The sequence below is a fragment of the Pelodiscus sinensis genome, chromosome 2, assembly GCF_049634645.1.
Source record: "Pelodiscus sinensis isolate JC-2024 chromosome 2, ASM4963464v1, whole genome shotgun sequence".
Lineage (NCBI taxonomy): Eukaryota > Metazoa > Chordata > Testudines > Trionychidae > Pelodiscus > Pelodiscus sinensis.
This window is the reverse complement of record NC_134712.1, coordinates 222,904,909-222,921,123: the sequence shown is the minus strand read 5'-3', so window position 1 is coordinate 222,921,123 and position 16,215 is coordinate 222,904,909. Positions and strand designations below refer to the sequence as shown.

Below are 16,215 nucleotides of genomic sequence, written 5' to 3'. Positions count from 1 at the left end.
GAGGTTGCATTGCATCGGTTTCGCAGGGCGCCTGAGCCATTTCCCCTCATCATTCCAACATCACCACCTGAAAGCAAGTTCTACTCTCGATCCGTCTTCGCGGCCTCCACTGCAACAGCCGTCAGACCACGTGTTCTCGTTTCCTGTCCATTCTAAACTGCCTGGGTGTATAGAAGGTTCCTGGTGAGTGATCCTTTTCACCAATTCAGAAAGAAAGAGTTAAAAATGTTTGTGTCGAGGAAAATGTCAGTGATGGTTACTCTCAGCAAAGGTCAGAACTAGCCAGAAAGAGCATTTCCTACTAATCAGGGATTTGAATCACTCTGAGGTGTTTTCATCACTGTCGCTGGGAAATAGCACCAGGGGACATTTTTAGGAGGGAGTTTTTATCTTCTTGTGTTATTAGCTGTGAAACTTTAAACGCTTCTGTATCGTAAAAGAGATGTCCTTGAGCTTCTTTATGCGAAACAGTCCCCGCAGGGGAAGCCACACTGCAGTGGAAAATGTAAATAGCATCGAGGTGGTCGGGCGCGGGGAAAAATTTGCATTTTTTTACAGCGATCAAAAATACAGCCCTTTGTCTTTGGGTGTGAGGTGCGATATTCAGCAACATGCCATCAAATCCCAGCACCAAATGGCATCTACAGTCCCCTTCGTTTATTCGGGAGGAGGCTTGTTTTCTTCAAATTATCACTGCCGTACCTTTGGTCCTGGAGTTTTGTTTCCTATTGTTGCGCCTGGATGCAGGCAGAATTTGCAGGGACCTCACTGGAAGCCAGATATTTGGGGCTGTAAGCAAGTCCTGTGGAGAACTGAGACTCTGGAGCTGCGGGGATTGATCTAACCCAGCCAATGAGCAATGTCCTATTCCTGGTGTGGTGAGAACTTCACTTTCATTCTAAACAGAATTCTCTTTAGTGATTCCAGCAGCCTGGTAAGGAAACAAGTGGGGAGGGGAGAGGGGAGACTCCGTGATTCACAGCCTCCGTGACTTGCGTGTTAGTGGGCCACGGCTTCTCTACGGACATTCTCCCTTATTAAATGGATCTGTACGCTCTGGCTATTACATAAGCCTGTCTGTGACTTGGCTGCATTGCATTCGCCTCGTGTGGCTGAATTATGTGTGTGTGTGTGGACGGCGATGAATGCCTGAGGGATGAGGGTCCTCCACACAGTGAAACCACAGGAGAACAGAAGAGGGGCCGCTTTTTCTTCTTCACGGTCTCCAGCAATGCCCAGATAAATGTGGTGTTAATTAATCGGCATAGCACTGGTTGGAAATAATGCTCCTTCGCAGAATGAGCCGGGAACCGCACGGGGAATGGGAATGGCTCTTACCCTGGAAATGGTTACAGCTGTCAGAAGTTGTTTGCTATGGTGGCCGCTGGTAATTACTGCTTGCACGGCAAATATAGCTTGGTGGGCAATGGCTGTTCAAGTTGCTCGCTTTAGGTACCGCTCCCGTCGAAAAAAAAGGCAACTGGCAGAGGTCGATTATTCCTGAAGGGCTGAATTTGGCCGTGGTCGCTCGTTTGGCAGAGAGTTACGGGGGCAGTGATTGCTGCGTGGCGACCGCTAATGATCGCTGCCGGCAAAGACGATTTTCAAGATACCTGTACCAAATATGGGCGTTTTTCTCTGGCTTTCGTTTCTCCGTTCGCATCCTGGCTGGCGACGGCCATGCAAGGAGAATGTGGCCGGGAGGCTGCTCAGAGGAAACGTCAGCGCTCCCCGCAGCTTCCCCGCGCCCTGATTTCAATCACCCTCCGTCGCCCTCTGCCTTGTGCGCGGCCTGAACATGCCCATTTGAATCTGGCGGCAGAGAAGTGGGAAGTTCACCAGGCGAACGACGAGCCAAGTTGCGCAGGCGCAAGATGGCCTCTCCTCCCCTCCCTCCAGTCTGAGCCTCCGCAGCTAGGAGCCTTGTACGCTTCAGTGGAGGCATTGAGCAAACCCGGAGCGCACGGAGTGGGTGGGGAGAATTTGCAGATGCCACATATTTTCTTTGACGATCACCGCTCCAAAGGAAGAAGCCGTGGGGGTTATTTTCACATAACCGCGCGTTAATTCAGGAAAATCAAACCTCCCAGGAGCCCAGGGCTGCTTTTCATCCCCTGCACTTCCCCTCAAAACACAAAACAATTCATCCTCGGCGCTGAACAACGCTAGTTTCGCTTCCTCCAAACTCGAGAAGGAACATGCGTGCCAGTTACCACATGAAAGTACGGGCATTAGTTTCAATGCGAGGTGCAGATGAGAGAGAGAACTAAAAAGGCGCCCGCTGCGTGGCTCCTATTAACATCTGTAGCTAGGCACACAGGAACTGAAAGGAGAACGTCCTAGCCCTAATTCGGTAACCAGGCTCACGCTCCAAAATCGCCTCCGTGGCTCTCTTCAAGCTTTCAAGACATTTGCATGCTGCAGTCCAGCTTCAAAGCAACAACAGAGTGCAAGTTTCCTTTCTTCTTTTCGAGAAAAGAGCCCCCATTGTATCTGTGGGCCCTTCCTTTAGCCACGCGTTTGACAGCTTTAAATGCATACAGTTAATCGGTGCATTAACTAAATATAGGTATGCAAAGCCAATAGGCACTGAGATGACGCCCGAGACTCTGGAAGGAGTTAGGGTTTGGTTTATTTTATTTATTTATTTGTCCTCCTGTGACTCTTCTGTTGGGTGGCAGAAAAGGGAATGCGAGAAGCAAATCTGGAAAACCGTGATATCAGAATTTGATTTCATAAGATATTTAAAGGAGCTGTCCCGTTGGGATTTCCTAACATGGTAACGATTTTAAGATCGCAACACTTAATGTCTTCAGCCCCTTAGATACGCCTGTAAATAATCGCAGGGGCATTCTTTGTATAGGAACTATTAAGATAACATGAAGAAAAAGAAACTGCTTATACTAAAATAAAGGAAATCCGTTTCAAGTACCCAGAGTAGAAGCAAGGACGTTAAAAATTAACAGCGGAAACAGGAAACACTTATCTATGTAAACATTGTCTCCTAATTTCACAGTATCAAAAGTAAGTGGGCAGAAGGTGCTTGCATGGAGGAGAACGACCAGGGTACTGCAGCAGGTAACACACGGTGTAGGTTGCCCCTGCTTTCCTCTGTCTAGCTAGAGAGCGGAAGCCCGTTGTACATGTGCATCTAGAGAACCCAATCTTTGTGAATCTGTTTGGTGGTAAAGGTCGGAACTGCAAGAGCTCACTTGTGATGTTTTGCAAGGTAATAACCAGCTATATATGATAAAAGGATACATACAATAGATTCGGAGCCGGAGTCACTAATGAAGGGTCGCTTGTAAGTCATAAAGCTATAATAAAAAAAAACCCTAGAGCATTCATGCTTTCCCCCAATGTTAGTCCGTGACAGCCTGCAGAGTTGTGACTTCTCATTGAAAATTCCTAACGAAACCTGTCAATTCTTTGGCAGAAGTGACAGTGGGAGATGAAGTGACATACTGGATAGCGTCGGAGAATGGACGGAAGAAATTTACCTGCACTGTTCACCAATGTTTATCTAACGCTTGCCTTTGAATGTGATAGTCTCAGTGCCTCCATTCAGTTCTACAGAACTGAAGAAAAGCTTCTTTGAGCCAAGTTATCTAAAAAGAGATGCCTTTTTTTCCGCAGGCACCTTGGCATGCGAATGAAAGAAGCTTCTTTGCTTTCTGAGTCCTGTTTAATTACGTGACTCTAAAGGGCTCCTTGGAGTTCTGCTTGGAACTGCTACGATCGCAAGTTGATATTGGCCTATTGAAAGACAATGGATCGAGTGGTTTAAGCAATGCATCGTAACTCAGGGGACACTATTCTACTTATGGGAGGAAAGTCCTTAAATACTTTTCAAAAGAGTGGCCCGAGAGGACAATTCCATTCGCGTGCGCCCTTCTGAGTGACACAAAAGTTGTGCGTGGAGCAACTGGAAGCTGAACCAGAACACAATTTTGGAGCAAAGAGCAATGAACAACGTAATGTTTCTATGCGTGCAAAATAAAACTTTATTAAACTTTGTCCATGTATAGGACAGACTTGACTGAGGAACATGTTTTTACTGCAAGTGCAATTGCACATCGCACACTTCGGCTTACTTGCCCGTTAATAATAATCTTTACGATTAAGCCGAATACGAGGCGTCTCTTGTATCATCGCAATAAATGCCCATTTCATCTTCACAGGCTATTTTGAATCTCTTACAGGCTTAGTTATACTTCTCCCAGCGACAGTGCATTTTAGCTGCTAAAGCAGTCTTGTGAAGCCAAGGAACACTATTGAAATGCTTTGATGTAGAGCATCAAGATGTTATCTTGGATTCCCCTTCCCCCAAATACATTTAGCAATATACATGTATAACTAAACAGCATGTAGCAAAACATTTTCTAGGGAAGAAGAAACATGCTACAGCTCCGTTATATAGAGGTGCTTATCATTTTTAGAAATACTGTCTGAAGTCAAGTCCCGTGTACCGAAGAAATATTGTAAATGCTGAAGGGAAGTCGCCAACTCACGTTTCATTGAACTTATTCTTCATGGAAAGGTTGCATATACCAGAATTAACTCCGTTTTTATTGCAACATTTGTCATTATTGAACTGGTTCCAAAATAAAGAAGTTTAGTTTGATTTATGTGCAATCCAGTGTTTTGGGCTCAATGTCGGCCTTTGTGGTGAATTAATTCATATTTTATATAGGATAGGGAACCAAGCCAAGACAATTCTCCGTGGGATTTAACTATCCTTACTTTTTTAAAAAAAAGTATTTTGTTTCATTGAAGTTTTTAAAAAAGTAGTTTAGAGCTGGAGAAACACCCTCCCCCACTACCCCTCTCCCATCATTCCTGAAGTGTGGGTAGAAAGGATATGAAGAAAAATCTCCTTTGTCAAAATTTAAGCATTAATCACTTAGTCACAAGAACTATTCACGTGAAAAAGAAAACCAGTTTCCCCTAACCCACTCCTTGTTTACTATACATGCACTGTTTAGACAAGAATTGTGTGGTTTTTTCTTTCTGAGGTGATGTGTTCTATTTATCCAAACCTGTCATGCACACGCAGTATTTAGTAACAACATTTTAATTGTCTTTTGATAGCACATGATTAACAAAGCTCATTTAGTATCTCTTCAATGAAGTATCCCTTTTATTTGTTTAGTTCTTTGATCAACTATAAATGATATTCCTGTGTATAAAACTGAACGTTTTAACTGCAGAAATGGAACTGTACATGTTTACTACAGGAAAAATATCAAATCTCGTTTAACAAGACATTATACATCAATAATCCCCGTGAGGATTTGCAGTCACCTGATCTATAAAAACAAGCAGGACAAGTAACAGCAATTTATATGCAAAAGTAATGATTTAATGACTATAAGCAAGACAAAGCAATAGAATTGTGCTTCTGTTGCAGACTGGAGACAATGAAATGTTTAACTACAATTTTCCCGTACAAACGTGAAACAATATCCATATAGAATAAACACCCTCACAAATGTATAAATGATGGGTGAAGAACACACAGGAAGTTCGACCAAAGCAAAGCACAAACTGACAAGTGCTCGGGGCTGTTCATATTTTTAGTTGAAACTGTTCCTTCTAGTTCAAACAACTTCTGGAAGCCTCTGGTAAAATGCTCCTATTTGCAGAACATTAAAAAGGAGGCATTCGCCACAGTTTACTGGAGATATTAAAGTACCTGCTAAATTTTAATGAAGTTAGTACTGTACCATATACGTATATATTAAAACAAATTTAGATAAAATGCCTTCATCCAGCAACTTGCTGGTTCCTTAAAATTTATACCACATATTTAATGGCTTCTATAATGATTCCATGTGCTTTTTAAAAAACACAATACCATCACACCAAATAAAACTAACCAAACTTATAAATCACTTCCATTTTCCTTATTTTTTCTTCACTGCACCATTTAAACTATTAGTATCCTTGGATAAAAGTAAAAATATATCACTTGAAACAAGATAAAGCCCATAAATCATAGTAGGATTGCCAGTTGCTGTCAGATTAACAGATCTTTGTGTTAGCTCTCAAATACTGAAGCTTTCACACACAAAGTATTCTCTGCGAGATCAGCAGAATTCAAACAGGTGGCAGGCATCTGCAAGGGTCGAACCAGTTTGGAAATTTAACAACCATATCATGAGTGCATGAAACACAATATTTTCTTTATAGTATTTATAAATATATCATACAATACTGTTTCCTGTTATGTCATATACCAATATGGCATTGTACAACAAGCATAATGCCATCTGATTCTTACAAAAGCGAATCATTTAAACAAGTCAGTAACTAAAACGGTAATACCCGCTTTTAGGCATACAAATTATAAAACTGAAGTTTACTTTCATTTTGATCGGTTCTGCGCAGCAACAGAAAAGTAAGGATGCAACATAATCAAAATGGCTAATATGCAAGAAATTGTTATTCACAGTGACATGGCTACATATATGCATTATTCTATGCATATTCTTTCCATTTTGTTGAATTTCAAGATGAAAAAGCACTTGCTTTCTACAGGTTCACAAAACAGCATAATAACAATAACAATCGAAGAGAATGTAACATAGGAGTTAGTCTGGATTAACAAACTACATCCCAACGTTTGTATCCACTGTCAGAGGTTCCCACGTCCAAATGATGACAGAAACACTCCACCTCTTTCCTAAACACATCGTGGTACACTTCTGTTTGCTTCCAAGTTTTTTGAAAATAATTCTTTACAGAAGAACAATCTTTCGTTGTAATTAACGTCCACATGATCAGTCACCTAGTCCATCTTTCATAACCAAGTCCGGTGTTACTCCAAAAGAAAGCGATCTGGATGATAGTCACATGGATTTGCATCTATAAAGCTGTAATGGCATGAAGAGACCTATATAAATCAGGGTTTTCCGCAGTCTCTTTGAGGTATCAGCCAGATGAAGTTGCTGAAGAGCCATTTATTGATGTTTTCCGTGCTCTGTTGGTAAAAGAGGACTGGTGATTGCTGGTGGGGCTGCTGCTGGTTCCATTCATAGTACTAGAGATATGAGGAAACTGAGGATGCGGAGACTGCACAGGAGTGCTGGGGCTGGGCAAACAAGATGAAGTGGAGGGGATGCCCCCCGCTGGGCTGCTTGCTTTGTCACTCCCAGAGTCACTTTCTAGTTCTCCGCTATTATGTAAGCCTTCTCTCTGGTGGCTGATCTTCATTCTTTTGCAAGTCGGCCGAACCCGATACTTCAGAGGAAGAGGTCCATTCTGCAAAACAAAGGGAAGGCACGATAAGCACATAGTCTGCTTCAGGAAAGATCACGGCGTGAGAAGAGGAATGGCAGGTATTTACCCTTCTCCAAGTGTAAATATAGGCAATATCCATTAGTGTGTAGTAGTCCTTCAAAGGTTCCTCCTCATACATCACATCGATCTATTTAAGACATTAACCCTTCTATTAATAAGCATCAGAATAAAATTATTTAGAGCAGACTATATTTTTCTTCCAGGTAAAATTGATCTGAAAGCAATATTATCAAAGGGACTTCAAAACATTTTACTCCAAAACTTCACAGCAAAGAAGAACTCTTGACATATACCATTTAACTGGCACATATGAAAAGAGTATTTAATATTTAAAAAAATGCATGCAGAATAATTTCCTCAGTATTTAGAGAGCAGCAATAACGTTTAAAAATTACAGAATAAATACAAGTATTTCTCTGGGATAAATGTTCTTATTCCTACAAAATATTACATTGTACATTCTTAAATAGTTAGTACTTACTATTTTCTGGTTCTGAATTAAACAGCTAATCAGAAACCCACTTTAAAATAAATAAAAAAGAAGGACAAAGGCAATAAAAACTAACCAGCTCTGGCAGGTTTAGAGTAAGAAGACTAACTACATTTTTTAAAATATCCAGGTACCTGAAAAGTATTAGGTATGTCCATTTTACTTCGGAGAAACTTTCTTAGATGCATCACTGTCATTGCAGCTGGGCAGCGTAAATATCTTTTATCATTCACCTAACAGCATATTTGGAAAAAGTCAGTTCATGAACTGAGAACAAACAGCAAAATTTTAACTATTTCATTTAGAGTGACAGAGTTATAATGGAATAAAAGTGTACAAACTTTATAAAATGACCAACTACAGTTTTAACATTTCTATTGAGAATTCCTTATGAAGAAAATTGGAAATAAAATAAACTTTCAGAGACAAATAAAATATTATATATATAATTGTATGAGTGCTAAAACAGATGATATATCTCTACTAAATCTTTTTTTAAAAGTGATTATATTTTAAAAATTCAACTTGTCTTTCTTATAATAAATGGCATTTAAAGTTTAAAAGTAAACTACTTCAGTTTCCATTTGAAAAGTATTAACAGTCTCTCTCTTGTCTAAAAAGTAATTTCTATTTACAGCTCCAAGAGAGTGTTGCAAACCTCTGTTTAATATCTTTTTATGGGGTTTGTTTCTTCTGGAAGATATAATTATTTATTTAGCTCACACGCCAAACTGGTTTTGGTTTTTTTGTCAGCATAAAGCTAGGTTATTTACCTCTTCCTTGGATTTCTCTCTCTCTTTATTTCCTTTTCGTTCCAGTCTGGGGGAAACAATGAAACAATTACAACAAATAATATAGAGAGCTGTTAATATAGATAAACATAAAATATTGCCGATAGAACTTGCCTATTCTGGTCAAAGAATTCAATGGATAAGCTTATTATCTCATCATCGGTTATAATTCTTTTGTCTTCGTCTGCAACTTCTCCCCTGTCTTCATTAGAGCCATTGGCAGCTGCACAGAAATTTCCACAACAGTTTATATTTTAAAATTAAAATCAGACAGAATGGCGAGTTCTCAGTAACAAGGGAAAACATTAAGGTATTAGATTATTTAAAGTAGTCATTATTATATCTTGAATCAGAAAGCTGAATCTAGGGGGTCTTACATATATTTTATGGTTACATAATTTGTAAATGAGAGGTGAAATATCAAGATATCTTAGCTGTTAAGTATAAGGTCAAATATATGTTATTTTTACTAAAGGTTTCATAAACTAGAAAGTTTTACCATCAGCTGATGGATGAGCTGCATAAAAATCCCTTCTTCTTTTCATTTCATCTGGATGGAAAAGCATATATGATTCATTTAATTTCTCTGTTACCATAGGCAAAAAGCAACTCAGTAGTTATGTATTACTATATGCTTTCTTACTTACTTTTGAAAAGGCCTGGTACTAATTTGTACACAATATCTTGGAGAGTTTTATCTGACCTAAACAACAACAAAAAATCCAAAATACAAATAAGCAAATGAAGCAATACTTGAATACAAGTTACAATTCTCCATTTATAATAAGTGCTAAACACGTCTAACAGACCATAAGTTCTACAAAAATAAAACGCTGTTATATTAAATTGAACCCACAAGATTTTGCAAGCAACGTTATTAAAATAAATGTCAACTCTTTCCCAATTTATCTGACAGAAAATATTTTCTGTCCACTAGTAATCTAGTGCACTGTTCACTCAGTCTAAATGAAGGCCTTTAGAAACGTGTAACCACCAACCAAAATAAGGAGATAAACATCATAAAGAAGCAATGAAGGCTACTGCTAAATGAAGAGGGTTTTTTAAAGTTTAACTTTTCCTTTAAGTTTCATCAAGATATTTTATGTTTCTGAAGAGCAGTAAAGAGAGGTTGTACGGCAGCATGTTTGTGTGAAATGGAAAATGGAGATACACAATATGGAAGTGTGATAAATACGGAGAGAGGACAGGACATTGTTCACCACTTAGAGTATTCAAATAAAATACAAAAACTTTCGGTCTCGCACGTAGTCAAGTCTTCGATTTCAGTCTATGACAAGACTCCAAGGATAGCATATAGGCATACGTTAGCATGTAAATTTGACAACTCCTCTCAGATTTAAATTGTAGATGAAGAGATAACATCAAAATATTCACTGCTAGATTCCTTTTGTAAAGTAAAAATGCACTTTTCCCCTACCTTATATTCAAAAGCGGTCTGGTTTTGTGAACTTGGACATCACATATAGGACAATACTTGCTTGTTTCCAAGTAACGTACGATACACGTCTTACAGACTATAAGTAAAAATACATAAGGCTTTTAGTAATATTATCAGACGTTACTCAAATATGAATAGTGGTGCAGTTTTTACACTACACATGCTAATAAAAGGCCCACTGTCAGAAAATGCGCAGCTTAAGCTAAACAAGTAATCTAATTAGCTGCAATTAAGGTGAAACAGACGCCCCGAGTGTATGTACATATAGAAACCACGTTCACAAAGATTATGACTTTTGTCGAAACGTGGGCAAATCATCTTTGGCGCGGATCTACATATTGATGTCGCAGCGCCCAGCTCCCTTTATCCCGGCGGCCCGGGAAAGGTGCGACGCGGCGCAGGGACAACGCGAAGCGCCCGACTGTACTTACAGGAGTGGAGGCACTCTATGATGGTTGTTGCATCAATGAAGTACCCGCCGCAGAGCACACACATGAGGTGGGGGTTTAGCTCTGTTATTTTGATTCTGGTTGTTCGGTGCATGTTTGCTTAAGAAAAGGCGGCTCTGAAAGACACACACAGAGGACCATTGACTAGGGGCGAGCTCAGGGTCCCAGGGGCAGCGATCCCGCCTTTCCCCACCCACGCCGAAGTTGCATCCCGAAAACGCAGGGAACGAGGGAGGCCGGGAGGGCGGAGGCGGGCCGGGGAGAAGTGGCCAGCCTGGGAATTGCGGCGGGCGCGATGCCCGGCTGACACCGCCCAGGGAAGTGCCCGGCCAGAGGTGCCTGCAGCCCCGCGCTGCGGGCCGGCCCCGAGCTCGCCGCCTAGCACCTACCCGCCCCCCCGCGGGGCTGCCCGGAGTTGCCGTGGCCGGGCCGGGCTCGGGGCTGCTCTGCTGGGGAGTCACACAAAGGGGAGCCGGCGCCTCCCGCTGCGCCCGCCCTGGCATTTCCGGAGAAGCGGAGGCGGGGGGGCGGGGGCGCACCTCGGAGCTGCCCGGGCCGGCCCCGGGGGCTGCCCGCTCCCCACCCGGCCGGCCTGGGCTCCAGGCGGCGGCCGCTCCCCCCGCGCGCCGCGCTCGGTGCAGGCTCGGGACTGCTCAGCTATCCGAGGGGGTTGCTATAGCAACTTACACTTACACTTGGCATCCTGCCACCGCTGGGAACACACGAGAGCCAGGCGGGGGGGAGCCGGGAGAGGATGCGGGCCGGGGGGAGCCGGCCCGGGGAGGCTGCGGGTGTCTGCGAAGCGGCGCCGGGGAGGAACCTGGGCTGGGGCTGGGGTGCAGCTGGGGGAAGCGGCGCTGGGAGGCGGTGTCCGGCGCGGAGGGGGCTGGTGGGGCAGGGCTCAGCAGAGCGGCCGCAGGATCCGGCAGGGTGCAAAGGGAGCCGAGCCGGATTTGGGAGGGAAGGATGGGGGTGGGGGTTGGGGCTGAAAACGGAGCTTGTAGTGGGAGGGGTCTGGGGCGGCCAGAGAGCTGCGCCGAGCCGGTGTTGGGGTCTTAGACTGGTGGAGGCAAATGCAAGAAGCTCCTCCCGAGTCTCGGCCATTTCGGATCCTCTCAGGGGCCTCTATCCACGTCGACTCGGTGCAAGAAGCTTGTCTGAGATCGTTCCTCTTCCCCTCTGCTCCCTCCCGCTCCCAGCCCAGCCGAACCGCATTCCCGGCAGATCCCCCTGGCTCGCCATCTGTAGACTTCGCCCCAGCTCCCTGCGGTCGCGTTACTGATATGTTTATTTAACTGGGTCTCGTTTTAACGCTTTTTTTGGGGAGGGAGCGGGGAGATCTAACATGAAATTCTTCTGTGGCTCGGCGAGGAGCGGTGCAAAGTTTTGTAAAGGTGAAAAGAGATTTGCAATAAAGGGGTGAGGTATCCGTTTGGGAGGAAATCTGTGTGCAAGTCTCCGACTGTTTGAATAAATCACCTTTCGAGCAATAAAAGCTACTTTAAACAGTGCGGGAGTGGCAACATGCACAGGACCATGTGACCAGACCATTCCTAATGCTAAATCAACACCTTGTCAACGCTATGCAGCGACATGAGTGAAAAACAAATGTCATTTTCACAGCCCGCAGACTACAAATCCCCATCGGATGCAAAGGCACTCACCAAAAGCATAAACAGCAAAGAGGAGGAAAAAGAGGCAACTCCAAGGAGAAAAACAACAACAACCGCCAGCTGCGCCAGTCGTACAGTACATTTTTCTGTCAACTAGAACCTGAACAGTGTGACATACAGTGCTGCTCAAATGCATGCCATTCCCGTCCCAGTCCATAATCTCATCCTTCTTGGGACACAGTTTAGCAGCTGCCCTCGACTGACGTGTCTGAGTTTAGGGAACTCCCTCTTTGATAGTGCTTTAGACTCTCTACAGATCCTTGCAAGCTTCGATACAAAACAGGGAAACATCAATCCCAACAAGAATCCCAACAGCTGCGAATGTGAGCCAAGCTGGCCAGGTGAGGGGGACAATAATCCCGAGAAAGTGTGGACAGCGCCCACGAGCGACCTGAGCAATCAAACTTCACTTGCTGCTGTATGACAGAATGAGCTCTGAGCCGCAGACAAACTCTCCAATATGAAATGATTGCAAGCACCCTGGAAAGGGCTATGGTGAGGTGAGATCACCAAGGCAGGTTGTGACATTGCGCAGGGAGTCAGGACACAATGTCACTGTATTCTGATTTCAAAGATCGTGCCTACAGCCTCCAATCTTCCACTCTTTTTCTCTCCTTTTCCCCCCTCTCCCCCCCTATATCGCCAGCATCTTTTGGTACGAGAGGATAAATGCAAATCTGCTTTACCTCAGTCTCTGAGGCATGTATGTTACTGCAATGACACCGACCTGGAATTTCTTAGATTACTCAGCTATGAATACGCTGCTATCACTGATCTAGTGTTTTATTTGTTAAAATCAACACAATCATACAGGTCCATATTGCAAAATAAAGCTTGGCAGAGGTCACATACAACGGCTGGTTTAGAATTCTTCCCAAACCCTGACACACTAGGGCAATCCTTCCAAAGGTATGAACATGTTTTATTTCATGCAAGCCTCCTAAATGAAGGCGAATTCAACCGTGAACCTTGTTTAGTCGCAGCTTCCACTATTGCACATTATTTATTGCCTAAAGTTAGCTCTCTTTCTGCTAATCGCACACTGTGAACTGCCTTTGAAATATGTAATCTCATGCAGCAAACTGAATCATACACCCAAAATAATCACTAGGACCACCTGGTGCACATACACACACTCCTGGAGATGTGTGAGTCCATTATACCTCCCCCTCCATATATTTGACTACAGCAAAACCTCACCATCCTATCTTGGCTAGAAGGAAATTCTTTCAGATTTTTCTACTGGTGTTAAAGTTAAGAATCCAGAGACTAACCACAACACAAACTGTCTCTTACCATGAATATATATAGTTACACATGAAAGACCCAACTAAATGTAACAATACATGATAGTAAAACTTACTAGCGATAAACAGTGACAGCCAACTGACTGTTTAGAGGCCTTACATGGGTTATGTCAAAATGAAGAGAAACAGAAGCAGGTCTTGTGGTTATAATCAGCTACACTATGAAAAAAACCCGGAGTGCAATAAACTATCTAATTCGGTTTTCCAGGTGTGTAAAAGAATACCTAAATATAGGTAACTTCATTCAGATGGGTTTGTGTACTTTGTACCTACATCCACTCGAAGAACTGGCTGTTCAGTAACAACGAACTTGTCATCTAACGCCTTATTATCTTTCGGAACAAGAGCCACTTTTACTATGAATACTATTATTGTCCCTTCACTAAAGAACGTCCACATATGTTTTAAAGGAACCGTGAGGATACTCTTTCCCCAAAGAACGTCTTTGTAAAGCAAATAATGGCAGCAGAGGGTAAAAGTCTCCCAGCCCTTAAAAATCAGGTTCAGAAATATAACTAGCTGAAGTACGCAATCAGCCTTCCTAAACAAATTAACATGCTAATTTGTAAGTATCGCCATGGTCTGATATAGATCAATAATTTGCATCTCTGGTAAATTGCAAGAAAAGTCTGCCTTAGTTTACGGGCTGTATTGTCCCTCTAAGCAATTTTACTGGATTAATTTCCAGAATCTCTCTAGTCTTCAAGAGTCCTGTAAAATAAAGTAAAACTGGCTACTATAAACTGTGCAGAAACCTATTTAAAGCTATACTTGGCGATGGATATATTTGACTACATTTTCCTAAACTTTATAGAGAGCGGGACACGACTCTTAGTTTCTAGGTTCTGGAAAATGACGGATTTCCTTTAATAGTAATTCATTTTTTCTGCTTCTCTTATCTTGTTTACTTCCAAATATTAACAGTAAATAGCTAGGAAAACTCCAAGTTGTGTATTGTCAAGGCCACACAATTCCATAAACATACACAATCCACTTGTTAATGCCACCCAAAATCAGCACCAGGAGAAAATTCGTCAAGACTTTACCAAGAATTTCATGTTAATTTATCCTTCCCGGGCTTAGAAGGAAAATACCAGTTAAAAGAAAGTCATTCAAAAAGCCACTCTGTCCTGCAGTCACACCAGCTTCGTTATAGTAAATAAGCACACCCACTTTAAGGATCATAGTCAAAGTAATTTCTTCCCCAAAAAGTTATCTTTCAACTTTGGTCTCCCCTGTGCCCCCCTCAAGACGTACAAGTCTAGAAACTTTAGCATTTTAAGCCCAAATGCAAACGGAGGCATTGGAAACAACTGGGAACCGCCATCTTACAAGCCATCAAATTTCACAGAAGTGTTTGTCCAACTTAAGTTAATAACATTTTCTTTGCGGTCCCCCCCGGTCTAACAACCCTTCCAGGGGGTTCCCTACCCTCCAGTGGCCCTATCTCTATAAAATGGGTGCAGTATCTCACATTTTAAACCCCCCCAAGCACGGTTCTTTCGGAGAGGACTGAAATCACTTGACCTAGGCAGCTCCAGATTTCATGAACCGTCCCCGTTTAATCAAAATCTGCCTTTAAACAAAGGGCGCTGAGGCCGGGCTGGAAGCAAGGACGGGAAATATAAATATTCTCCTAGGGGGCCATGTGCACAGAAACATTTTAGGGGGCAGCTGAGGAAAGAAATGAACTAAAATTTGCAAATGTGGGTGCGTAACGAAAGTGAGTGCACAGGCGGCTGCTGCTGTGTGTCGATGTGTGTGTGTGTGTGGTTGGAGCAGCCTGTCAGCGCTTTTCCCATACAGAGAGCTTGGGGGACATCTAGGCTCCCCTTTGCATCCCCCAAACCGGCCTAAACCCGCCGCAAAGCCCCCTTCGCCCCCCGTCCTTGGCAAGGAGACACCTCGCTTCATACATACCCGGAAAAAGGAGCCGGTGGGTGATGATCGGAGCGGCCAAAAAAGACAATGAAAGTTAAAAGTCGTTCAGCAGAAAATGAATGTGAGCCAAGCGGCCATCTTGAAATGAACTGCAGACGCTGTCAATTGCAATAAGCTTATTGCTGCTGCTGCTGCTGCTCTCAGCTCATGTTAGTTACAAAACAAGCGGGTTTTCTCCTCTCCTCCACCGACCCTTCTCACTCCCTCGCTCTCTCCCTCTGAGTTGGGTTTTTGGGTGGCCGAGGAGCAGGGAGTTTAAAATCTTTCTAATCCGGATGGGTTCTCTCTCCACCAGCCCATTGTCTCCCCCTCGTCCCCCTGCTCTGCCTCTTGCTCTCCTTTTTATTATTATTATTTCATAGCTGTTGGTGGGGAAACGGGGAAGGGAGGGCGGAGGAGGGAAAAAATGCAACGCTGAAGGCACACAGTGGAAACTGACACCGTCCCCAAAATGGCTCAGAGTTCGCCCGCCCCGCCAGCATCACGTGGGGCTCCTCATTCCTTAAGGGTGGCCTGGGAATTAGTGTCGGTGTAGTCGGAGCTCGTCAGCCTCCCCATGACCCAATCCCACAACTCAGCCGCCTCCCCCTCCTCCTCGCACGCCACCCCTCCCCCTTCCACTCCACACACACTCTGCCTGGTCCTCCTCCCCCCCAACCCGCGCGCACACACACACCCTGCCTATGCCTCCTTTTCCTCGCTGCACACACGCCGCTTCGCCCACCTCCTGCCCCCACTTTACACTCATTCCCCACTTCTCCTCCCCCCGCCGCGCACTTTGCTTTTCCTCCTCTCTCCCCGCT

At 43.6% G+C, this 16,215-nt stretch overlaps 1 protein-coding gene across 3 annotated transcripts; it reads right to left on the bottom strand.

The window, feature by feature from the left end:
- Positions 1–5,340: 5,340 nt before the first annotated feature.
- Positions 5,341–15,971, bottom strand: BMI1 (BMI1 proto-oncogene, polycomb ring finger). Of its 3 annotated transcripts, none has more exons than XM_075922504.1 (10): positions 15,392–15,971; positions 10,474–10,607; positions 10,022–10,118; positions 9,231–9,286; positions 9,083–9,133; positions 8,698–8,806; positions 8,566–8,611; positions 7,927–8,025; positions 7,349–7,429; positions 5,341–7,263 (listed from the first exon to the last, which is right to left on the bottom strand). In XM_075922504.1, exons 2-10 carry the CDS (start codon positions 10,583–10,585, stop codon positions 6,934–6,936), a joined length of 981 nt encoding a protein of 326 aa, XP_075778619.1. In that variant the 5' UTR covers positions 10,586–10,607; positions 15,392–15,971; the 3' UTR covers positions 5,341–6,933. The 3 variants fall into 3 exon arrangements, with proteins under 3 accessions (XP_075778619.1, XP_075778621.1, XP_075778620.1); XM_075922506.1 differs by lacking the exon at positions 15,392–15,971 and adding an exon at positions 11,179–12,778; XM_075922505.1 differs by lacking the exon at positions 15,392–15,971 and adding an exon at positions 11,185–12,778.
- Between the last annotated feature and the right edge of the window lie 244 nt (positions 15,972–16,215).